The 25954-nt window shown below is 43.8% G+C and overlaps 2 protein-coding genes across 2 annotated transcripts in view; both read left to right on the top strand.

Moving 5' to 3' along the window:
* The window catches only part of ankfn1a (ankyrin repeat and fibronectin type III domain containing 1a), a gene marked incomplete at its 5' end in the record, with an annotated part of 75496 nt that extends 57319 nt beyond the window's left edge, over positions 1 to 18177 (top strand). The window contains 10 exons of the mRNA XM_079293925.1: positions 356 to 472; positions 636 to 851; positions 1415 to 1581; positions 2752 to 2905; positions 4250 to 4418; positions 6937 to 7103; positions 11143 to 11359; positions 11439 to 11631; positions 12610 to 13340; positions 17986 to 18177. Of these exons, the coding sequence (XP_079150051.1) occupies positions 356 to 472; positions 636 to 851; positions 1415 to 1581; positions 2752 to 2905; positions 4250 to 4418; positions 6937 to 7103; positions 11143 to 11359; positions 11439 to 11631; positions 12610 to 13327 (2118 nt within the window). The 3' untranslated portion in view covers positions 13328 to 13340; positions 17986 to 18177. The remainder of the gene's footprint in view (positions 1 to 355; positions 473 to 635; positions 852 to 1414; positions 1582 to 2751; positions 2906 to 4249; positions 4419 to 6936; positions 7104 to 11142; positions 11360 to 11438; positions 11632 to 12609; positions 13341 to 17985) is intronic.
* A 6605-nt stretch (positions 18178 to 24782) lies between these two features.
* The window catches only part of nog3 (noggin 3), a 4290-nt gene continuing 3118 nt past the window's right edge, over positions 24783 to 25954 (top strand). The window contains exon 1 of the mRNA XM_079292926.1: positions 24783 to 24802. The gene's annotated coding sequence lies outside the window, so the exon portion shown is untranslated. The remainder of the gene's footprint in view (positions 24803 to 25954) is intronic.

Below are 25954 nucleotides of genomic sequence, written 5' to 3'. Positions count from 1 at the left end.
CTGATAACTTGAGATCCAGACGTCTGATGCTAACGTTATCTCAGCTTGTTCCTCCGATAACTTAATATCCAGACGTCTGACGCTAACGTTAGCTCAGCTTGTTTCTCCGATAACTTAAGATCCAGACATCTGACGCTAACGTTAGCTCAGCTTGTTTCTCCGATAACTTAAGATCCAGACATCTGACGCTAACGTTAGCTCAGCTTATTTCTCCGATAACTTAAGATCCAGACGTCTGAAGCTAACGTTAGCTCAGACGTCTGGATGACTTATGATCCAGCTGTTTAATAAATAATAGAAAACAAACAGTAGAAGCTGCTCGTTTTAGATAAATAATGTCTGTCTGTCTCTGCAGCTGTCCTGTATGTGGGAGGACGTCCGGTGGCTGAGACAGAGTATGTCGGTGTCCATGTCTTCGTCCTCCACTCTGCAGGCTCGGCACAAGATGCTCACCGCCGCCAGCCAGCTGCAGGTCAGAACCCAAAAAAACCACAAGACCTGAACAAAGGAAAACTCACACCGAGTGAATAAACTGAATCACAAGTGCAGATTATATATCTATACATATAAATCATTTGATTGTTGTTATCATATTCTAACATATGAAGGTGTGTGTGTACCGACTGGTCCTGTAGAACCTCCTGGGGACTCACAACCTGGGCCGGGTCCACTACGAGCCCATCAAAGACCGACATGGCAACGTGCTGCTGGTGACCATCCGCGACGTGGACAGCCAGCACTCGCTGCTCAGCGGGAAGTGGATGCAGGTGACCAAGCTGCAGAGCCAGAGAAAGTCCCTGTCCACACCTGAGGAACCGTACGCCCTCGACATCCTCATCATCACCATACAGGTGAGGAAGCTCCTCAGACCAAAGAGTCTCTAAAGACTCTGATAACTTAAGATCCAGACGTCTGATGCTAACATTAGCTCAGCTTGTTCCTCTGATAACTTAAGATCCAGACGTCTGATGCTAACGTTAGCTCAGCTTGTTTCTCTGATAACTTAAGATCCAGACGTCTGATGCTAACGTTAGCTCAGCTTGTTCCTCTGATAACTTAAGATCCAGACGTCTGATGCTAACGTTATCTCAGCTTGTTCCTCTGATAACTTAAGATCCAGACGTCTGATGCTAACGTTAGCTCAGCTTGTTCCTCTGATAACTTAAGATCCAGACGTCTGATGCTAACGTTAGCTCAGCTTGTTCCTCTGATAACTTAAGATCCAGACGTCTGATGCTAACGTTAGCTCAGCTTGTTCCTCTGATAATTTAAGATCCAGACGTCTGATGCTAACGTTAGCTCAGCTTGTTCCTCTGATAATTTAAGATCCAGACGTCTGATGCTAACGTTAGCTCAGCTTGTTCCTCTGATAACTTAAGATCCAGACGTCTGATGCTAACGTTAACTCCTGCAGGACATCTTGGCGTACCAGCGGCGCAGCACCCACCGTCTGGCCCCAGGACTCTACCTGGGTTACCTGAAGCTCAGCAGCTCTGTAGACCAGATCAAAGTCCTGGTGTCCCAGCGGACCCCCAACATGCTCTGTCACAGCCGCATAAGAGAAAACGCCAACGTGTCCAGGTATAAAAACACACACCAATGAGTTAAAGTTAGAGACAGATGGTGGACAGCAACACTTGCTTCATTTACAGTCATAATAACACTTTTTACGTCAGGAATGATTATTATTTCTGATCACAATTATTTATTGATTTTAGGGACAAAATATTTTCACTCCCACGTTGTACAACATTCCTGCTGGTGGACAAATCTTTGCATTAAAATCGGCCCTAACTTACAACGAGGAACTTTTTTATTCAGTGTTGATTCTGGCGCCCCCTGTGGACTAAAGCAGTAGTGTTTCTGAGCACCAGAGTCCCTTTAGAAAACCTCATTTTACTGCAGCAGATGTGAAGCATGAAGCAAACATCTGCATCGCCCCCTGGTGGCTGTTAGTTTAGGGAGCGCTTGATTTTGACATGCAGCGACGTTTTCTACGAGTGGTTTTAAACGTCTATCGCAGTCGATCACGTTAATTTAATTGTGGGATTGAGATTAATATTAGATTAACTGTGCAGCCTTAGTTTGAATCATGAGAGAGATCATTAGTGTGTGTGTTCATGTATTCATGTGTATGAATACTTGTGTCTCCTCTGACAATAACATCTGAGACTTCCAGAGATTGTGCAATGAGAGCTGTTTGCACCTTCACCTGCACCTCATTCAACTCATCTGACCGTATTACGTTACACAGTGTGTGTGTGTGTGTGTGTGCGTGCGTGTGCCTTCTGAGCTGGGTCCAATCTGATTGGCTGAGAGCTACCTGTGGGCAGGTAGAAGTATTTCTGCTCGTTGGTCTCCAGAGCAGGAATGTCTCTGCAGACATGAGAACGTGAGAAATAGTAGTTCTTACAAAGATAGAAGAACAACAGTGTGTGTGTGTGTGTGTGTGTGTGTGTGTGTGTGTGTGTGTGTGTGCGTGGTATTTATCATAAATACCAAACCATTCAAACACAAAACAATAATTAAAGTTTGTGTTGGACTGAAGCTGTTGCTGTTGATTTGGTCTTTCTTTAACACTTGCAGCTGATCATGTTGTTGTATTAAATATCTATTATTGATATCATATCATGCTGATTGGCAGGAACGTGCTGGTATTTTGACCTTTTTAAAACATATGAATCGAATATGAATGATTCCTGGTCACAGTGCAGACGTATTATTAACAGTTCATATTTAACGGTTGTTCAGGGAGGAGTGGGACTGGATCCAGACGCTGTCGGCTGCAGGTGACAAGGGCGAGGAGGCGGAGTCCAGTACAGAAAGCCACGCCCCTTTACTGTACTACGAGCTACAGACGGCGATCAAGTCTCTGCTGAAACACCTGAACCTACCTCTGCCCCAGGTAACGATCGTTACCAGCATCAGTCTACAGTTAAAGGAGGAGAAGCTCATGTTGAAGAGCAGGACTCGTCTGTTAAATTGATTCATTTTGTTAGTTTTTTAGATGGGGATTTTATTAAACAGTTATATAAAGATCTTCTATACATTTATATATGTTTCATAGGGGTGTAACGGTACGCGTATTCGTATTGAACCGTTCGGTACGAGGCTCACGGTTCGGTACGCATGACGAACCTTTATTTAACCAGGTAGTCCCATTGAGATTAAACATCTCTTTTGCAAGATGTAAGTAACAATACTACATCACATGAAGGAGCAGTTTCTGTTTTTTATGCTGATGTGTTGCTAAGAAGACACCCCAGAAGATGAGTCACTCAGTAATAGTTCCATCATTGTTCAAAGTCAAAGAATAACTTCATGATGTGAGTTGTAATGAATAAATATATTTTAAAATCAAGTACATTTCTCTGCATTTATAGTTTTCTACTGTACCGAAACGTACCGAACCGTGGCTCCACTGTATCGTACCCAACCGTGAGTTTTGTGAAGCGTTACACCCCTAATGTTCCATGTAAATGTTGTTTTCGTAATCGTAGTAAATTATTTTTATCGTTGAGAGATTAAGAAACAGTTGATGTTTGTAGATTTCTCTTCATTTACGATGCACATTAAAGCTTTTATTTCAGTTTACAGCTTTACTGTTTTAAACTTCAGCTGTTCCGTTGTTGAAATCTTGAGATTGAGGTGTTCTACTCACCTTGTGGAGACACAATCTGTTGAGCCAGTCACATGATGTTGTCTCACCACCTTTACAGTAAAACAAGTTACAGAAAGAGCCTGTTTCTTTGGTGATAGTTAAAGTTAGCGTGTTATCCTCGTAATTATCACAGATTATTATCCACATTAATTTCAGTTATTTTCCACATTATCAACAAGATCACATTACAGTCATTCAGCAGACGCTTTCATCCAAAGCGACTTACAGTTCAGATTCTATCTCGTTCACACCGGAGGCTCAGCTACGGGAGACATTCTGAGGTTCAGTGTCTCGCTCAAGGACACATCGACATGCGACTAGTGGAGCCGGGGATCGAACCGCCGATCCTCTGATTGAAGGACGGCCCTGCTCTCCACTTAGCCACAGTCGCCCAAGATTATCACAGATTTTCATCTAGATTATCACCTATTATTACCCAGATTTTCACTGATTATTATCTAGATTATCACCGTTTTAGTCCAGATTATAACCCATCATCATCCAGATTATCACAGGTTATCATCCAGATTATGTGTGTGTGTGTGTGTGTGTGTGTGTGTGTGTGTGTGTGTGTGTGTGCGTGCGCAGGCCCGTCACTTCCGCCTGTACAGTCAGGAGGTTGTGGAGCTCGGTCACGGCGTCTCCTTCCTGCTGCTGCTGCCGGCGGCCGACGACGTTTGCTCCGCCCCCGGACAGTCCAACCCCTACACCCCCCTGTCAGGGTTCCTCCACCTCCCTCTGCAGATGTTCGAGCTCGGTAACAACACACACACACACACACACTTTTAAATTCGTCACCAGTTACTTTTCAGATGACAGTTGTTCATCCCCTTCCTGTCCTGGTGAAACCACGTATCTCCAGATGTGTAGAGAAAGTCCTCGTCCTTCTTCAGCTAAACGAACTCTTTAAAAAGCCTCTTGGATCAGATGGAAAATTCACTGTCACAAAGCTGTTTGTTCTTTTTAGAGATCCGAGGTTTGTGGAGTTCGAGAGCCTCTTAAACTGGGAGACCAGCCTTTCCAAAGAGTCAGTCAATTATAAACAAAAGTGTTTAATACTTCTGAAGCTAAAACAGTCGCATAGTGAAGTACATTATCTACAGTTACATCGAATATGACCCGCTCACCCCGAAAACGTTACACACACACAGTGGAACCGGAGCAAGAGAGCGGAAGTTCTTTCTCCCCCGCCTTACATAGTTGAAAAACATCCCACAAAGTTCCTATTGGCTAAATCCAGCTGGCTCCTCCTTCTCGCAGGACCCTCGCATGGGCATGACCTGTCTAGAAATCTATCTGTCCCTTACTCATTCTACATACACTCAATGACTGTCTGTTATGGCTTAACCCTTCTATGATAAACATTCCATATAAAAGATAAGACTTTGCAACTTTTGGCAAAAGCTTCATGTCTCAAATTCTACTTCTAGCTACTAATCCTAAAACACTTTATGCTTATCTTAATTATGCATTTACAAAACACTTATGATTATGAAGATTATCAACCATTATCGTCCAGATGATCAACCATTATCGTCCAGATTACCAACCATTATCGTCCAGATTATCAACCATTATCGTCCAGATTATCAACCATTATCGTCCAGATTATCAACCATTATCGTCCAGATGATCAACCATTATCAACCATTATCGTCCAGATGATCAACCATTATCAACCATTATCGTCCAGATTATCAACCATTATCGTCCAGATTGTCAACCATTATCAACCATTATCGTCCAGATTATCAACCATTATCGTCCAGATTATCAACCATTATCGTCCAGATGATCAACCATTATCAACCATTATCGTCCAGATTATCAACCATTATCGTCCAGATTATCAACCATTATCGTCCAGATTGTCAACCATTATCGTCCAGATGATCAACCATTATCAACCATTATCGTCCAGATTATCAACCATTATCGTCCAGATTATCAACCATTATCGTCCAGATGATCAACCATTATCAACCATTATCGTCCAGATTATCAACCATTATCGTCCAGATTATCAACCATTATCGTCCAGATTATAAACCATTATCAACCATTATCGTCCAGATTATAAATCATGATCAACCATTATTGTACAGATTATCAACCATTATCGTCCAGATTATCAACCATTATCGTCCAGATTATCAACCATTATTGTACAGATTATCAACCATTATCGTCCAGATTATAAACCATTATCAACCATGATCGTCCAGATTATAAACCATTATCGTCCAGATTATCAACCATTATCATCCAGATTATCAACCATTATCGTCCAGATTATCAACCATTATCGTACATATTATCAACCATTATCGTCCAGATTATCAACCATTATCGTCCAGATTATCAACCATTATCGTCCAGATTATCAACCATTATCGTCCAGATTATAAACCATTATAAACCATTATCATCCATATTATCAACCATTATCGTCCATATTATCAACCATTATCATCCATATTATCAACCATTATCGTCCAGATTATAAACCATTATCATCCAGATTATCAACCATTATCGTCCAGATTATAAACCATTATGAACCATTGTCGTCCATATTAACAACCATTATCGTCCAGATTATAAACAATTATCGTACAGATTATCAACCATTATCGTCCAGATTATAAACCATTATAAACCATTATCGTACAGATTATCAACCATTATCGTCCAGATTATAAACCATTATCAACCATTATCATCCAGATTATAAACCATTATAAACCATTATCGTCCAGATTATAAACCATTATCAACCATTATCATCCAGATTATAAACCATTATAAACCATTATCGTCCAGATTATAAACCATTATCAACCATTATCATCCAGATTATAAACCATTATCAACCATTATCGTCCAGATTATAAACCATTATAAACCATTATCGTCCAGATTATCAACCTTTATCATCCAGATTATCAACCATTATCGTCCAGATTATCAACCATTATCGTCCAGATGAACACAGATTATTGTCAGATGAATTCTGTCCTCTCACATCCAAAAATTGTTGTTTTCTTAAATACAAAATGTTGTTTGTAAATGTTTGTTTGTTGAATATATAATATTAGTTTTTACATCCATCTGCAGAATGTTTTTCATGTCAGTTTGTGGTTTTATTTTTATTTTGTTTTGGTTAATTGAGAACTTTATAGTTGTGAATTTATTTCCATCGTTGGCCCTTTTTCCTCTTTTTCCTCTTCTTCCTCATCTTCCTCGTCTTCATCTGTGCTTTTTTCTTCCTTCAGTTCACTTCTGCACCTTCAAAGAGAAGTTCATCAGTCTGTACTGCCGCCTGTCCTCCGTGCTGGACCTGGACGCTCTCATTACCCAGCAGGCATTGCGAGAAGCCATCAGTGACGGCGAGGTTGCGTCGGCTAAACAGAGACACCAGCTGATCCTGGACTACATCCAGGTGAGGAACCAACTCGCAGGTTTTACCTTCATCCTCGTACGGCACAAATACTCAGTCCTCGTTACCCAGAATGCTTTGGGAGGATCCCAGCATGCATTTCAGGGACCGGACGAGTTATTTCTCATTGTTTGGCCATGTCGCAGTAAAGTTACTACTAAAAGCGTGCGTGCGTGACCGTCTAGCCATTTTAATGCTCGCCCCCCCGACCACAAATTGAGAAAGAGCGAATGTTGTGTGTGTCTGTGTGTGTGTGTGCATGTGTGTGTGTCTGTGTGCGTGTGTGTGTGTGTGTGCGAGGGTGTGTGAGTGTGTGTGTGTGTGCGTGTCTGTGTGTGTGTGTGCATGTGTATGTGTCTGTGTGTGTGTGCGTGTGTGTGTGTGTGTCTGTGCGTGTGTGTCTGTGCGTGCGTGTGTGTGCGTGTCTGTGTGTGTGTGTGTCTGTGTGTGTGTGCGCGTGTGTGTGTGTCTGTGTGTGTGTCTGTGTGTGTGTGCGCGTGTGTGTGTGTGTGTGTGTCTGTGCGTGTGTGTGCGTGTGTGTGTGTGCGTGTGTGTGTCTCTGTGTGTGTGAGAAGATGTCGTGATGCCGTTGTCTAATTGGACAGTTTGTTGGGACTCACCACATGTTGATGGAGGAAAGTTTCAGACGGTTGAAGCATCGAAACACTTCTTCAGTTTCTTCTTCTTCTTCTTCTTGTATGTTATTTATTAAAATGCTGTCGTTTGCTGGAGTCTCAATCCTCCATCCTAAACTCAAAACTAATTGAAACAAAGATGTAAATATCTCGCTTCAATCTACGCATATTTGTTGGCGTTTAAACCAAAGTGTTTTGTCAGACTTTACTTTGATTCAATATTTCAAATTAAAATGACGAGTAATAACAGATTACCACCTTGTCCGTCAAAATGACCGACAACAAGAAAGAGATTCATCCGACTGAACGCTCTCACAGCCCTAACCCTAACCCACACACACACACTCACACACTCACACTCTCACACACTCTCACTCTCACACACTCACATGCTCTCACACACACACACACACACACACGCACACACTCTCACACACTCTCACTCTCACACACTCACATGCTCTCACACACACACACACACACACTCACACTCTCACACACTCTCACTCTCACACACTCACATGCTCTCACACACACACACACACACACACGCACACACTCTCACACACTCTCACTCTCACACACTCACATGCTCTCACACACACACACACACACACTCACACTCTCACACACTCTCACTCTCACACACTCACATGCTCTCACACACACACACACACACACTCACACTCTCACACACTCTCACTCTCACACACTCACATGCTCTCACACACACACACACACACACACACACACTCACACTCAGGGGCGGACTGGCCATCGGGGATACCGGGGGAATCCCCGGTAGGCCGACGGGGTTTGGGCCGGTCTCTGACATCGCCGGCCCCGACTATATTATATGCTTCACAGAACACGTTCAATTTACTCTGATACCGAAAGTCAATAATCAGTGAAAACTGTTTCAACAGTATAAACTGACATTATACTGCTCCTCGCGATCCGAGGACGCCATAGCACGGATGGACACTACGGTGCTTTTAAAAACTTTTCTCCATTACCGCGGTCTGCGCCGTGCGGTCGTGCCGGGCGCCGGTCGGGGCGGGGCCGGCGGAGGTGCGAATGGCCGCCGTAGACCGGCGAAATACATGCCATGTATTGAATGAAAGAATGAATTTCTATAGCGCTTTTCACAGACAGTAGTATCACAAAGTGCTTAACAGAGCAGACATTTAAAAGCATAAAAAACACAATGTGACCCAAGGGTCAATAAATTATCTACACAGAGAAAATAAAAAAATTAAAAGAGAAAATAAAAAATAATAAAAACTAAAATAAAAACGTAAAACATATTTTAAGAGCAGGTCTAGGACATGGGTTTACTTTTACACAAAACCCTCAGGAGAGCGGTTTCAGTAGAGTGTTGCTTACGAAACCCAGACTGGAACTTGTCGTACATGTTGTGCCTCTCCAGTGCAGCAGTAAGTTGTTTGGCCACCACTTTCTCTAAAATTTTGGACAAGAAAGGCAGTTTTGATATGGACCTGTAGTTCATGGGAAAAGCTGGATCTAAGTTTTCTTTAATAAGGGCTGGATAGTGGCATGTTTTGAAATAGGAAGGGACAATTCCTGTAGACAATGAGGAATTGACAATAGATGTTACTGCAGGGCCAATAGTTAGCAGAACTTTCTTAAATAGAGAGGATGGAATTATATCCAGAGGGCAAGTTGATGGCTTTGTTTTGTTAATTAAGTCCATCAGGTCTTGAAGGCTGATAGGCTGGAAAGAGTCCAGAACAGCAGGAGATTGCGAGGAGCTACAAGTAGATGAACAGATCCCAGGCTGAATGCCAGACCTAATACCTGTTACCTTATCATTAAAATAGATAAGGAATTTGTTGCAATCGTCAACAGAATAGCATGGTAAAGTGGAGACAGATGGTGAAACAATTCTCTTAATTGTGTCAAACAGAATCTTGGGATTTCTCTTTGAAGAAGAGATTAGGTTGGCAAAATAAGCAGTTATAGCTTCCTTTACTCCAGTATTAAAATAAACTCTGAGGTCTTTGAGATATAAACTATATCTAATAGATATAGACTATTGAGTGGGCAGCGCGCCGTGTATTGAGTGGGCCGGTCTGACAGTAACTCCCGGGCCACTTTTTCCCCCCAGTCCGCCCCTGCTCACACTCTCACACACTCTCACTCTCACACACTCACATGCTCTCACACACACACACACACACACACACACACACTCACACTCTCACACACTCTCACTCTCACACACTCACATGCTCTCACACACACACACACACACACACACACACACACACTCACACTCTCACACACTCTCACTCTCACACACTCGCATGCTCTCACACACACACACACACACACACACACACACACTCACACTCTCTCACAAACACACGCTCACACACTCACATGCTCTCACACACACACACACACACACACACTCACACTCTCACACACTCTCACTCTCACACACTCACATGCTCTCACAAACACACGCTCACACACTCACATGCTCTCACACACACACACACACACACACTCACACTCTCACACACTCACACTCTCACACACTCACATGCTCTCACAAACACACGCTCACACACTCACATGCTCTCACACACACACACACACACACACACTCACTCTCACACACTCACACTCTCACACACTCACATGCTCTCACAAACACACGCTCACACACTCTCACTCTCACACACTCACACACTCACATGCTCTCACACACACACACACACACACACTCACACTCTCACACACTCTCACTCTCACACACTCTCACTCTCACACACTCTCACTCTCACACACTCTCACTCTCACACACTCACATGCTCTCACACACACACACACACACACACACACTCACACTCTCACACACTCTCACTCTCACACACTCACATGCTCTCACAAACACACGCTCACACACTCACATGCTCTCACACACACACACACACACACACTCACACTCTCACACACTCACACTCTCACACACTCACATGCTCTCACAAACACACGCTCACACACTCACACTCTCACACACTCACACACTCACACACACACACACACACACACACACACTCTCACACACACACACACTCACACACACTCACACTCACACACACACACACACACTCAGTAATAGTAACAACAATAATATTATTATTACAATAATATTATTGTTGTAATAATAATAATTCTAATAATATATTATTACAATAATGTTATTATTACAATCATAATATATTATTATAATAATAATATATTATTACTGTAATAATAATAATAATATATTGTTATTACAATAATGTTATTATTGTAATAATAATAATTCTAATAATATATTATTAAAGCGTACTTGAACCCATGTCTCTGTTCAATGAACCTCTGACCTCTAACAGCAGCTGGACGAGATGCGTCGTGACCTCCGCTGGCTCACCGACGCCCTCCAGTACGCCCGCTACAAGCAGCCTCGCGGCGGCGTCCCCGTCCCCAGCCTGGTGGACGTCAGCGCGGCGGAGAGCGACCAGCAGAAGACGGACTCCACCTCCTCCAACATGGACTTCCTGCCCACGCCGTCGCCCTCGCCGGAGCTCTGCAGGAGGAAAGCCGTCAGCGGTGAGTCGTCGCTCTGCAACGCCGCTTCAAAACATAGATTTCATCAAATAACTCGGCCATCTTTGTCTCCGTGTGTCAGACTCTCTGCTCGGATCGGACGAGGACGGGTCCTCGGAGGTCTTCCTGCCGACCGACAGCGACTACGACTCCAGCGACGCCCTGAGCCCCCGAGACCTGGACCTGCTCTACTCTCCGGCTCAGGATCTCTCCCAGCAGGCCGTTCACTCGCTGGGCGGCAGCGCCCCGGACGTGCTCCAGATCCACGAGCTCAGGTCAGTTCTCTGAGACCCTAAACCATGGTCCCCCGATGAACCTTAAACCCTGAACCCTCAGGGACTCAGTGACGTCTGCTATGACATGTGTGAGTGAGAGACGAAAGGGTTCATACGCTGTCACAACATGTGGACCACTGTGGCTCTTTATCTCGTTCTTCTTTCTCCCTGATTCAAACGTCTTCAGACGCACACGATGAGACGTGATTGTATCATAAATGTTTGATGAATAAAATCTCTGCTTTAATGTTTCATGTTCCATCTTTACTCCTGAATGTTTCTGTCTGAATATAATACGTGAATGTTTCATCCGCTCTGTTTCTTAAGCTTTCCATACTTCCACAGGTAACACAAGTACAGGTACAAGTACAGGCCCAAGTACAGGTACATGCCCAAGTACAGTCCCAAGTACAGGTACAAGTACAGGTTTAAGTACAGGCACAGGTACAAGTACAGGTAACACAGCTACAGGTACAGGTTTGAGTACAGGTACAAGTACAGGTGCAGGCCCAAGTACAGGCCCAAGTACAGGTTCAAGTACAGGCACAGGTACAAGTACAGGTAACACAGCTACAGGTACAGGTTCGAGTACAGGTTCAAGTGCAGGTTCAAGTACAGGTACAAGTACAGGTAACACAAGTACAGGCACAAGTACAGGTATGAATTAAATCTGTTTTTGGATATAATCTGCTGTGACACTTTGCTCATCATTTCATTCCTGCTTGTTTTTGTTTTTTCTGTATTGTCATTTTGGTCCATTTCAATGTATTTGTACATAAACGTTATTCTGTATTCTGTGTTAGTGAAAGTGTCTCTTCACTGGGATCGTTGGGAGCTTTGGGTTGACCTTTAGACAATGTTGTCACTTCCTGTCTGGAGTCAATCAAAGCTGATTGGTTGATCCAACTTCCTGTCTGGAGGTTTTCTTTGGAGACGAGTATCGATATTAAAACTGTCATCTGTGTCTTCGTCTCTCAGGTACAGCGTCTGCCCCCCCACAGACCTCCGTCTCTCCCCCCTCCTCCCCCACTCCCTCTCCGGTCTGCCTCGCTCCCCCTCCCCTACGTCCTCCCCTACGTCCCCTCGGTTCTTCACAGACCTCTCCCTGTCCCCGGCTCTATGCGACACCACCAGGACCTCCCCTACGTCCCCGTCCCTCTCCCTGTCCCCGGCTCTGTCCGGCACCACCAGGACCCTGGAGGGCCTCTCGCTGTCTGGGAGCCAGGAGGGCGTGGCCCTACCGCTGAGGGCCCTCGCCAACCCCCCCGCCAAACGCAAGCTGCTCTCCAGGAGCCATCAGTACTTCAGCGGGGCCCAGCGCTGGCTCCGGGGCCACAGCGTGGAGAGCCACACGGGGTCCTTATCCGAGGGCGTCTACACCACCAAGCAGCTGGACCCGGACCCGCCGTCGCCCGGAGACGCCACCTTCGTTAGCCACGCCTCCTGCATCCTGGAGAGCCACAAAGGCCGCCAGCGGGAGCCTCGGCCCCACGTCCGCAGGATCTTTGTGGAGCCCTGCAAGGAGCCCAGCCACGAGAGGAGGAGCTGGGAGGAGGAGGAGGAGAGGACGGAGGAGGCGGAGGGAGAGTCGGTGGTCGTGGAGGAGGAGGAGCCAGAGGGAGGCGCCACGCAGGACGTCGACTCAGATGACCAAACGAACGCCCAGGTGTCGGAGATACTCAGCAGCGCGCTGTAGAGACGGACGGCAGGTCGGTAGAATGAGCTTCAGCGTGGTGCATTCAGGAGGGTGGGAATCACCAGAGGTCCCGCGATACCATAGTATCACGATACTTAGGTCACGATACCATAGTATCACGATACTTAGGTCACGATACCATAGTATCACGATACTTAGGTCACGATATCATAGTATCACGATACTTAGGTCACGATACCATAGTATCATGATACGTAGGTCACGATACCATAGTATACACGATACTTAGGTCACGATACCATCGTATCACGATACTTAGGTCACGATACCATAGTATCACGATACTTAGGTCACGATATCATAGTATCACGATACTTAGGTCACGATACCATAGTATCACGATACTTAGGTCACGATATCATAGTATCACGATACTTAGGTCACGATACCATAGTATCACGATACTTAGGTCACGATACCATAGTATCACGATACTTAGGTCACGATACCATAGTATCACGATACTTAGGTCACGATATCATAGTATCACGATACTTAGGTCACGATACCATAGTATCATGATACTTAGGTCACGATACCATAGTATACACGATACTTAGGTCACGATACCATCGTATCACGATACTTAGGTCACGATACCATAGTATCACGATACTTAGGTCACGATATCATAGTATCACGATACTTAGGACACGATACCATAGTATCACGATACTTAGGTCACGATACCATAGTATCACGATACTTAGGTCACGATACCATAGTATCACGATACTTAGGTCACGATACCATAGTATCACGATACTTAGGTCACGATACCATAGTATCACGATACTTAGGTCACGATACCATCGTATCACGATACTTAGGTCACGATACCATATTATCACGATACTTAGGTCACGATACCATATTATCACGATACTTAGGTCACGATACCATAGTATCACGATACTTAGGTCACGATACCATATTATCACGATACTTAGGTCACGATACCATAGTATCACGATACTTAGGTCACGATACCATATTATCACGATACTTAGGTCACGATACCATAGTATCACGATACTTAGGTCACGATACCATATTATCACGATACTTAGGTCACGATATCATAGTATCACGATACTTAGGTCACGATATCATATTATCACGATACTTAGGTCACGATACCATATTATCACGATACTTAGGTCACGATACCATAGTATCACGATACTTAGGTCACGATACCATATTATCACGATACTTAGGTCACGATACCATATTATCACGATACTTAGGTCACGATACCATAGTATCACGATACTTAGGTCACGATATCATAGTATCACGATACTTAGGTCACGATACCATAGTATCACGATACTTAGGTCACGATACCATATTATCACGATACTTAGGTCACAATATCATAGTATCACGATACTTAGGTCACGATACCATAGTATCACGATACTTAGGTCACGATACCATATTATCACGATACTTAGGTCACGATACCATAGTATCACGATACTTAGGTCACGATACCATAGTATCACGATACTTAGGTCACGATACCATATTATCACGATACTTAGGTCACGATACCATAGTATCACGATACTTAGGTCACGATACCATAGTATCACGATACTTAGGTCACGATACCATAGTATCACGATACTTAGGTCACGATACCATAGTATCACGATACTTAGGTCACGATACCATCGTATCACGATACTTAGGTCACGATACCATAGTATCACGATACTTAGGTCACGATACCATAGTATCACGATACTTAGGTCACGATACCATAGTATCACGATACTTAGGTCACGATACCATCGTATCACGATACTTAGGTCACGATACCATAGTATCACGATACTTAGGTCACGATACCATAGTATCACGATACTTAGGTCACGATACCATCGTATCACGATACTTAGGTCACGATACCATATTATCACGATACTTAGGTCACGATACCATATTATCACGATACTTAGGTCACGATACCATCGTATCACGATACTTAGGTCACGATGCCATAGTATCACGATACTTAGGTCACGATACCATCGTATCACGATACTTATGTCACGATACCATATTATCACGATACTTAGGTCACGATACCATATTATCACGATACTTAGGTCACGATACCATCGTATCACGATACTTAGGTCACAATACCATATTATCACGATACTTAGGTCACGATACTTGTGAGGGCAGAGAGACAGTGATGCACTCTCCCCATGAGCCGGCTACTGTGTCAGGTTTAACCCCGTTGTTATCTTTGTTTTGACCAACTTCCTACCAATTACGCTGACCCGGGACCTTTGCTGACCTCACCAGAAAACAACTCAGCACCATCTAGTGGACTAAAAAAGTAATTGATTTGATTAATAATCTTTTTTTTTAACTTTTTTTTTTTATAGTTTATAAAATAAAAGATCGATACTTGGCGTCCATGTATCGATACAATATCGCCACGCAAAATATCGCGATACTATGCTGTGTCGATTTTTTTCCCCACCCCGAGCATTCAGGGACCCTGTTGAGTGTAGGTCACCAGAGAGTCGGCAGCGATCACAGCCCGTCGTCACACACTTTGATTCGAGGTTCTATAACAATCACAGTCCTCTTCACGGACCACATCACATGGTCTTCCTCTGCACTTTCATCCGACAGCATGAAAGTTCAAAACATAATCGGCTCAAAACTTCAAATCAGTTCCAAAGTTAAAGGCTTTAAATATCTCAACATGAGCTTTAACGGCTCTGAGATCCATCAGCAGCTTCTGATCCGGATCTGAGCCCCGTCAGCGTCGGGCGGCTGTGACGTTAACGTGAAGCGACCGGCGGTCCGATTCAAAGCGTCCAAACATTTCCTGTTTCCTTCGTGGTCCTAAAGAGAACTTTATTTAAAACATGTTGAGATATAATTACACAATACAGAATAAATAAACAAACAGCAATGAAGGTAAAGAACACGCCATCAGAAAATACAGAAGATATGAAAGTTTAGTCATTCAAATGATAAAACACTGCTTCTGTTTACTCACAGCATGTGTTTGATGTAAAATAACCTCAACACCTCTCACTCTGTCTCTTTGTGTCTCTGTCTCTCACTCTGTCTCTTTGTCTCTCACTCTGTCTCTCACTCTGTCTCTTTGTCTCTGTCTCTCTCTCACTCTGTCTCTTTGTTGCTCTGTCTCTTTGTGTCTCTGTCTCTTTGTCTCTGTCTCTCTCGGTCTCTGTGTCTCTCTGTCTCTCTGTCTATGTGTCTCTGTCTCTTTGTGTCTCTGTGTCTCTTTGTGTCTCTGTCTTTGTCTCTCTGTCTCTTTGTCTCTCTGTCTCTCTCTCACTCTGTCTCTTTGTGTCTCTGTCTCTTTGTCTCTCTGTCTCTCTCTGTCTCTTTGTGTCGCTGTCTCTTTGTGTCTCTGTCTCTTTGTGTCTCTGTCTCTTTGTCTCTCTGTATCTTTGTCTCTGTCTCTTTATCTCTCTGTCTCTCTTTGGCTCCCTGTCTCTTTTTCTCTCTGTCTCTTTGTCTCTCTATCTCTTTGTATCTTTGAGTCTTTGTCTCTCTGTCTCTTTGTCTCTTTGAGTCTCTGTCTCTTTGTCTCTCTGTCTATTTTTATCTCTGTCTCTTTGTCTCTCTGTCTCTGTGTCTGTCTCTTTGTCTCTCTGTCACTCTGTCTATTTGTCTCTCTGTCTCTTTGTGTCTCTGTCTCTTTGTCTCTCTGTCTCTCTCTCTCACTCTGTATCTTTGTCTCTCTGTCTCTTTGTGTGTCTGTCTCTTTGTCTCTCTGTCTCTCTCGGCCTCTGTGTCTCTCTGTCTCTTTGTGTATCTGTCGCTTTGTCTCTCTGTATCTTTGTGTCTCTGTATATTTGTGTCTCTGTATCTTTGTCTCTCTGTCTCTCTCTCACTCTGTCTCTTTGTGTCTCTGTCTCTGTGTCTCTCTGTCTCTTTGTGTATCTGTCTCTTTGTCTCTCTGTATATTTGTGTCTCTGTATCTTTGTCTCTCTGTCTCTCTCTCACTCTGTCTCTTTGTGTCTCTGTCTCTTTGTCTCTCTCTGTCACTCTGTCTCTTTGTCGCTCTGTCTCTTTGTGTCTCTGTCTCTTTGTCTCTCTGTCTCTCTCTCACTCTCTCTCTCTCTGTCTCTTTGTGTCTCTGTCTCTTTGTCTCTCTGTCTCTCTCTGTCTATTTGTCTCTCTGTCTCTGTGGCTCTCTGTCTCTTTGTGTCTCTGTCTCTTTGTCTCTCTGTCTCTCTCTCTCACTCTGTCTCTGTGTCGCTTTGTGTCTCTGTCTCTCTGTCTCTTTGTATCTTTGAGTCTCTGTCTATTTGTGTCTCTGTATATTTGTGTCTCTGTATCTTTGTATCTCTGTATCTTTGTCTCTTTGAGTCTCTGTCTCTTTGTCTCTCTGTCTATTTTTCTCTCTGTCTCTCTGTCGCTCAGTCTATTTGTATCTCTGTCTCTTTGTGTCTCTGTCTCTTTGTCTCTCTCTGTCTCTTTGTGTCTCTGTCTCTTTGTGTCTCTCTGTCTCTTTGTGTCTCTGTCTCTCTCTGTCTCTTTGTGTCTCTGTCTCTTTGTCTCTCTGTATCTTTGTGTCTCTGTCTCTTTGTGTCTCTCTGTCTCTTTGTGTCTCTGTCTCTCCACCACAGTGACGATTGGACGGGCCTGGTAAAGACGACCCCCCCCCCCCCATACACACCCTTCAGACCTCCACAGATTGTAAACTCTACTAAAGTTGCTGGTTCAACTCCTCCAAGCCTCAGAACCCATGAATGGCAATGACTGTTACGAAGAGAATAATCAATGCAACGAGAAACCAAGTACTGCTTCTCCTCCTCCTCCTCCTCCTCCTCCTCCTTCTTCTTCTTCTTCTTCTTCTTCTTCTTCTTCTTCTTCTTCTTCTTCTTCTTCTTCTTCTTCTTCTTCTTCTTCTTCTTCTTCTTCTTCTCCTCCTTCTCCTCCTCCTTCTTCTTCTCCTCCTCCTTCTTCTCCTCCTCCTCCTCCTCCTCCTTCTCCTTCTTCTCCTCCTCCTCCTCCTCCTTCTCCTCCTCCTCCTCCTCCTCCCACCAGCACCTTTGCACAGGTAGACTCTGTCCCTCTCAGCTGAGTGGTCATGTGATCTTGTGGCTCCTCCTCTTCGTGAAGTGGACGTCCAGTTCAGTCAGTTTGTGGTTGAACCCTCGCTGTGGTGAGTTCAAAGACATGAGGACTATTTGGACCCTGAAAGTATTTTTGTAGTCTCTGACTGAAGACGTTCCTGTTGTGGAACGTCTGAGAGTTCTTTTGTGGGCATGGAGTAGTTTGTAGCTGCGGTGTTTTTGTGCCTCTTTGTGGTTCAGCATGATGATGTCATGGGTCGGGGGGGAGCCCCTCCTCCTCTCATCTAAACGTCTGTCCTGAAACGACGACACGTGAGGCCATTGTTGGTGAAACATGGAAATCATTTATGCAGCTGGGGGGGGTAATGTTGTGAGAAAAACTCACAAATTTCCCAGAAAATCAGAGATTATAAAGTTATAAATTTGCAAGGAAAAACCATGGAACATAAATAATTACTATTACATTAATCATCTCAGTATATTCTTCTACCTCAACCCCCCCCGCTCTGCAGTCATCGTTGGTCGAGCGCTACAGACGAACACGTTAGAACTCAAGAGAACACGATCGGCCTCTCGGGGTCAGAACCAGTCACACGAGACTTTGTGCACTTCGTCCCTCGGACTCTGATGTTCGTGTTGTTGCTTTTCTTCAGCTTCCTTCGGTCAACTTCCTGTCGTGTTTCCTCAGAGGTTGCTGGTCTGATTCTCCAGATGTTTGCACGTCTTTTAGAAGTGCGTTTTCAATGTTTGCACATAGCAATTATGGAATAAAAGCTAATTGAATATCTTTGGTGCAGTTGGGCATTAACTGTGGCAGCTTCTATCATTAACAATGTGATGATTAATGATGACAAAGTACACAAAGTATTCATTTACAGGTTGTTTTTCAGATACTGCAGTTTATACTGAGACGAACACATCTGCACTGCAGTAATCCTCCGTTAGTATGTGAAGCTACAGTCGGATATAAATACGTTTATTTACGAGAGTTAAAGGAAAAAGATTGATTTAGAAATAGTTTTTATACGTTCAGTGTGAAGCTTGAGCCTGTGACTGTTAGCCTAGCTTAGCATAAAGAGTGACAGCAGAGTCACTCTGGACGAAGCTAAGCTAGCTGATTGGCCCTGCTTCCAGTCGTTATGCTAAGCTAAGCTAATCTCCATTCTTAACCCACAGACATGAGATCGATTTCCATCTTCACGTCTCACTCTCACAAAGAAAAGAAGTCGAATTGTTGAGCTGTTCCTTTGATGTTTAACTGACTGTTAAAACTCTTTACTCAACATTTATTTCACTTTATCACAACTTGATTTTTGTTTTTCTGTCGCTGTATTCATTAAAAGTAACTGTTGTAATGTTCGTGAAGCATCTGAGACAAACAAACACGAGCAGTCAGACGGCTGAGCCGTTGATAATAAATCAATAACTGTTCAATTCAACACAAGCTTCAAGTTAGTTATTATGTCGAATGCACAACAAACAAACTCACTAAATACGGATACAAATGAGATCATGTCAGTAAAAACTGTTTCAGTCTGACTGCTCACGTTTCTCTCAGCTTGTTGAGAGTAAAATAATATTCAAGTACGATGACGTCATAATGGTTCTTTATTGTGAAACCCCGATCGTCAGAAAAATGTCCCATTTGTTCAGAAAACACCGAACCTGCAGCAGACGGAAGCACAATGCTGATTAATCAGAACCAGTGAATCAAAGCTTCGTGTCTTAAAGCTGCATTCTCTCTAGTGACCACCAGGGGGCGACTCCTCTGGTTTATAGAAGTCTATAGAAAATGACTCTACTTCTCTCTTGATTTATTCCCTCAGTAAACATTGTAAACATGAGTTTATGTCTCAATCTCTAGTTTCAAGTCTTCTTCAATACAGCATGATGTTCATTTAGTACATTATGGTCCATTTAGAGTCACACAGACCATAAAGCAGGGGATGCTTTAGGGCGGGGCTACTGTGATTGACAGGTCTCTACCAGAGACGTATACGGCGTCTCTACGTCACTCCTCAGTCCATATATGCTCACTTCCTGTTCACTGGTTGCTAAAAAACCAAGATGGCGACGGACAAATCGTCAAACTCGAAGCTTCAAAACATCCACAAACCAACGAGTGACGTCACCATGACGATGTCCACTTCTTATTTAAAGTCAGTGTGAATTTTCTCAACAATGTGTTTCTGTCAAACAAATGGATTTTAAGTCCAGTTGGACATGTTTGGACTGTTGGGGTTTCAGAATAAAAGCCCGTCTGTTATAATAACCGATGGTTAGAGTTCTGAAGATGAATCCCGTGTTTTAATAAACTAAACTTCTTCACTAAATCACAGTAGAAAGCTTGTTCATGTAAACAAAGGCTTTTATTTTGAAATGTTAAACAGCTGTTGGCCCAGGAACTGTTCCTGTGAGGGCTCGTAATGCCACACTTATTTATTTCTGTCTTCACCTGCACACAAACAAACGGAGACAAACTTGTATTTGTATATTTTTGCATCTTTATGAATCCAGTTTGAAGTCACTTCGTTCTGACTTTTATTTATTTGCACCAAAAGGACGAAATGTTGTTTGTTTGTTTTTTATGGAATGCGTAAAATAAAGATCCAGTGTTTTCATGCATTTTGTAACCTGAACTCTCATGAATGGATGTATTTTAACAACTGAACTAAAGTTTGTCTCATGTTGATGTGACGTACGGAGTTCGTCTTCTGTTCAAATGGTTCGTTTGAAGAAGAGGAAACAGCTGATTGTGAACTCTTTAACTGAAGCACATGTTTCATAGGGCGGCCGAGCATCGAGCACAAACGCTCTTCATCGCTTCGTCTTCCTCCTCGCTGTCATTATCTGATGCATTGTGGGTATGTGAGTCGAGCTCTGCCAGTCGGAGGCGATGTTACCTGAGCTACTACTTCTACTCGTTGTCTCGTTCTCGTATTTCTAACCCACCTTTAGATTCTTAATGTTTGTATCATGTTGGGAAAGATTTGTGATTTGATGATTCTGTAAGTTGAACTTCAGCTCCTTGAACACGTCTCTAACCTGTAGATCAATAAAGACGCACACGAAGGTGTGTCGCTCAACTATAGTACAGTAATTCTAGTATAATTACATAGTACTGTACAATATTTATGTAGGACAGTAAAAAGTACAATATGTACTTCTGAGATGTAGTGGAAGTAGAAGGTTGCATGAAATGGAAATACTCAGGTAAAGTACAAGTACCCGAAAGTAGTACTTGAGTAAAAGTCAGAACTGTCAGAGTTCCCTGTTCTGTTGTCGGTGTCACTTCCTGTCAGCTGTGAGCTCTCTGATTGGAGGAATCTCTTGACTGAACCGACGTGAAGCGAAGCCGGCGGAGAGTTTTTCCTGCAAAGCATTCTGGGAGCGTCGGTCCAAACCACAGGATTCATTTCTTCACTCAGGAGGAAAGAGAACTCACAGAGAGAGAGAAACCACTTCATCTGGAACCTCTTCACACCCGGAAACTACAACCTGTCACGCCTCTAAGACAGACGTCTTCTGTTCGTTGTTCATTTTAAATATTCAGGATTTTAAAAACAACCTAAAATAAACCTCAAGATGCAGAAAGAGAAACCCTGAAACTAACAGAACCCTTTAAGGAAACTCAGCACTGAGATCGCTGACATTTGAATAATTCTGTATGTTTTGGTTCACAGTGAGCAGCAACATCTGGTTCAACATCTGTTCCTCTGGAATAATTCTTCTTCTGCAGAGAGAATGTGAGCAGAGCTGGAAGAAGTCTTCAGATCCTTTAGTGCAGTAAAGGTACTAATACCACCTATCACCATCTGTATGTAGCAGTATGTCATATGTTTCAATGAAATTATAGGATGACCGTGATGTCAGAGATTAAAGAAACATGCATACAGGAAGTGACCATATATGGACTGAGGAGTGACGTAGAGACGCCGTACACGTCTCTGGTATCGACCTGTCAATCAGCGTGTAGCCCCGCCCTAAAGCATCCCCTGCTTTATGGTCTGTGTGACTCTAAATGGACCATAATGTACTAAATGAACATCATGCTGTATTGAAGAAGACTTGAAACTAGAGATTGAGACATAAACTCATGTTTACAATGTTTACTGAGGTAATAAATCAAGAGAGAAGTAGAGTCATTTTCTCATAGACTTCTATACAACCAGAGGAGTCGCCCCCTGGTGGTCACTAGAGAGAATGCAGCTTTAACACTTGAAGCACTGACTTCACCGGAGGTTGTCTCCGTCACGTCGTTACCATAGAACGTACTCAAGTAAATGTACTTGGATACTTTCCACAACTGGATAGATGTGTGTGTGTGTTGACCTGTCTCTGCCACCTTGAAGCCTTCTCACCAAATGGAGCGTCTAAATTGCTCCGGTTTGTCTGAACCATCAAAGAGTTTCACAAACAACAAACAGACTTTTGTTTTTTTCTGCTCGGGTCATGAACTCTTTGTGCTTCGTGCTGGGAGGCCGTCTGATTGGCTGTGAAGATTAAACCGACATTTAGGAACACACACTGCGCCGTATCACCGGCCGGGGAAATCAAAGGAGAGAGAGATTCAAAAGATGTGGATGTCCGTCTGCAGGCAGCAAACTGGGATCTATGGAAGATGTTGACGGTGGTTCGAGTCTTTTGATGATCAGTGAACGTGATCGCTGTGACGCGATGTTTTACCTCCAGAGAGAAGACGCTTAAGAGCTTTACGACATTTTTAATCACAATCAGGTTCATCACAACTGCTTTGCTGTTTTGGTGCAGATCAATAAATAAAGTTTGACAAAATAACAACAAATACTGCAAGAAACATAAATATAGACAGTAAACAGGAAAGATGTACAAAAGAGTTCACACGCAGTGTGACACCAGAAGAGGTTTGAGAGCAACAGTATGTCTAGTTGTGAACGTAGCGGCGCAACGTAGCGGCGCAACGTAGCGGCGCGACGTAGCGGCGCGACGTAGCGGCGCGACGTAGCGGCGCGAACATATCCCTGGTTGGTAGAAATGTGCAATAACAACATTTCTCCTCCAGTGAGTTCAACCTCACAGTTGCAGCAACTTGGATCTTCTACTATTAACAATAGAGTCTGGTGACATCAACTTTATCCAAACAGTTGAACTTCTCATTGAACTGCTATTTTCTCCTCAGAGGCCGGCTGGTGCCTTCAGGGCTCAGCGGAGACTTCAGATCCATCTGAGCGTGGCCTGAAGTCCCATGTGGGTCGTTCCATGAGACCCTGATATGGAAGTGAAGGATGAAAGGTTTACAAAGAGACAGGAAGTCTTATCTCACTTCCTCTCCACAGAGATATGACAGTTCAACACAGAACGTTACCAACAAACCAGCAGAGAGAAAGGTCTCCAGGTCGAAGGAGAAGGAATCTTATCCCAGCGCTGAGGAGGAAACGTCTCCTGGTGTCGTCCTGAAGGTTCCTTCTGATCCGGTTCGTCGACACCTTCAGTCAGAGGAAAGATCTGCTTCTTATGTTTCTATTTCAGTGTTTCCTGCTTCAGTTATGAATAAACCTCCAGTGTGACCAAATTATGGAATTAGTAATTAGATCGATGGATTCAAACTTGAACGTTAATCAATGAAGGTTGAACAGAGCCGAGCCAGTCATCTGATGGGACCCACTAGAGCTCCAGTGTCGGCTGTGAAGCGGCTTCATGAAGCGTCGGTCTTCCTGTCACTAACTGCCCGTCCAGAGTAAAGAAAGGTGGCAGCACTTCACTGCAGCGTTCCAGCTCCGCGTGCACACACGAACCCGACAGGAACCAGCTCCAGTGAGTCCCGGTCTCAGTGCGGTCCAGACCAGCACAGCCGGCCCTTTATCTCCGCCCGGCTTCTTCTGCTTCAGTGTCTTAGACAACAGCTGTTTTTCACCGGCCTCATGATTCAACCTTTACAGCGTGAGAAACATCCCAACGAGCTGCAGACCTCTGGATCAATCGTGACCGTTTCAGGTTCTCTGTCTGCTTCCACACGTCGCTCACTGGCTGCTGGAATCAACGCTCGACCAAGAAAACACGTTCACACTTTATACTTCATAGTTTAAACTTCATGTTCCTCAGAGAAAATGAAAAGTAATCCACCAGTTCATTCAGTTTCAATAACAACATGTGAGTTGGTTAACGTTAACGCTCCAGCAGCTGATTTATTTATTCTGATCAGATATTATTTTCCTCCAGAAGAAGATTCTCCACATTTTGAGACTGAATAAAGTTTCAGATTAACTTTGTGATTGATTCATGTTTCTGTTTGTCTCTTTCTCTCGGAACAGATTTCACCATCTCAGCTGAGCAGACGGTGAATTCTGTTGTTGAAAAGACATAAAACAACCGTTTGATGGGAACGATGGTGAGAGAAGCTCTGCTGCTTCAGTCTGAACACACAACACTGCAACATCCCCTCCCCCACTGCAACACACGCCAACACATGCCAACAACACCAACACACGCCAACACACACCAACAACACCAACACACACCAATAACACCATACACCAACAACACCAACACACCAACAACACCACCACACACCAATAACACCACCACACACCAACATACACCAACAACACCAACACACACCAATAACACCACACACCAACATACACCAACAACACCAACACACACCAACATACACCAACAACACCAACACACACCAATAACACCACCACACACCAACATACACCAACAACACCAACACACACCAATAACACCACACACCAACATACACCAACAACACCAACACACACCAACATACACCAACACACACCAACATACACCAACAACACCAACACACCAATAACACCACCACACACCAACATACACCAACAACACCAACACACACCAATAACACCACACACCAACATACACCAATAACACCAACACACACCAATAACACCACACACCAACATACACCAACAACACCAACACACACCAACATACACCAATAACACCACCACACACCAACATACACCAACAACACCAACACACACCAATAACACCACACACCAACATACACCAATAACACCACCACACACCAACATACACCAACACACACCAATAACACCACCACACACCAACATACACCAACAACACCAACACACACCAATAACACCACACACCAACATACACCAACAACACCAACACACACCAACATACACCAATAACACCAACACACACCAATAACACCACACACCAACATACACCAACAACACCACCACACACCAACATACACCAACACACACCAATAACACCACCACACACCAACATACACCAACAACACCAACACACACCAATAACACCACACACCAACATACACCAACAACACCAACACACACCAACAACACCAACACACACCAACACACACCAATAACACCACCACACACCAACATACACCAATAACACCAACACACACCAATAACACCACACACCAACATACACCAACAACACCACCACACACCAACATACACCAACACACACCAATAACACCACCACACACCAACAT

Source organism: Melanostigma gelatinosum, assembly GCF_949748355.1.
Source record: "Melanostigma gelatinosum genome assembly, chromosome: 21".
Lineage (NCBI taxonomy): Eukaryota > Metazoa > Chordata > Actinopteri > Perciformes > Zoarcidae > Melanostigma > Melanostigma gelatinosum.
The sequence above is the reverse complement of the archived record's forward strand: the minus strand, read 5'-3'. Positions and strand labels throughout refer to the sequence as shown.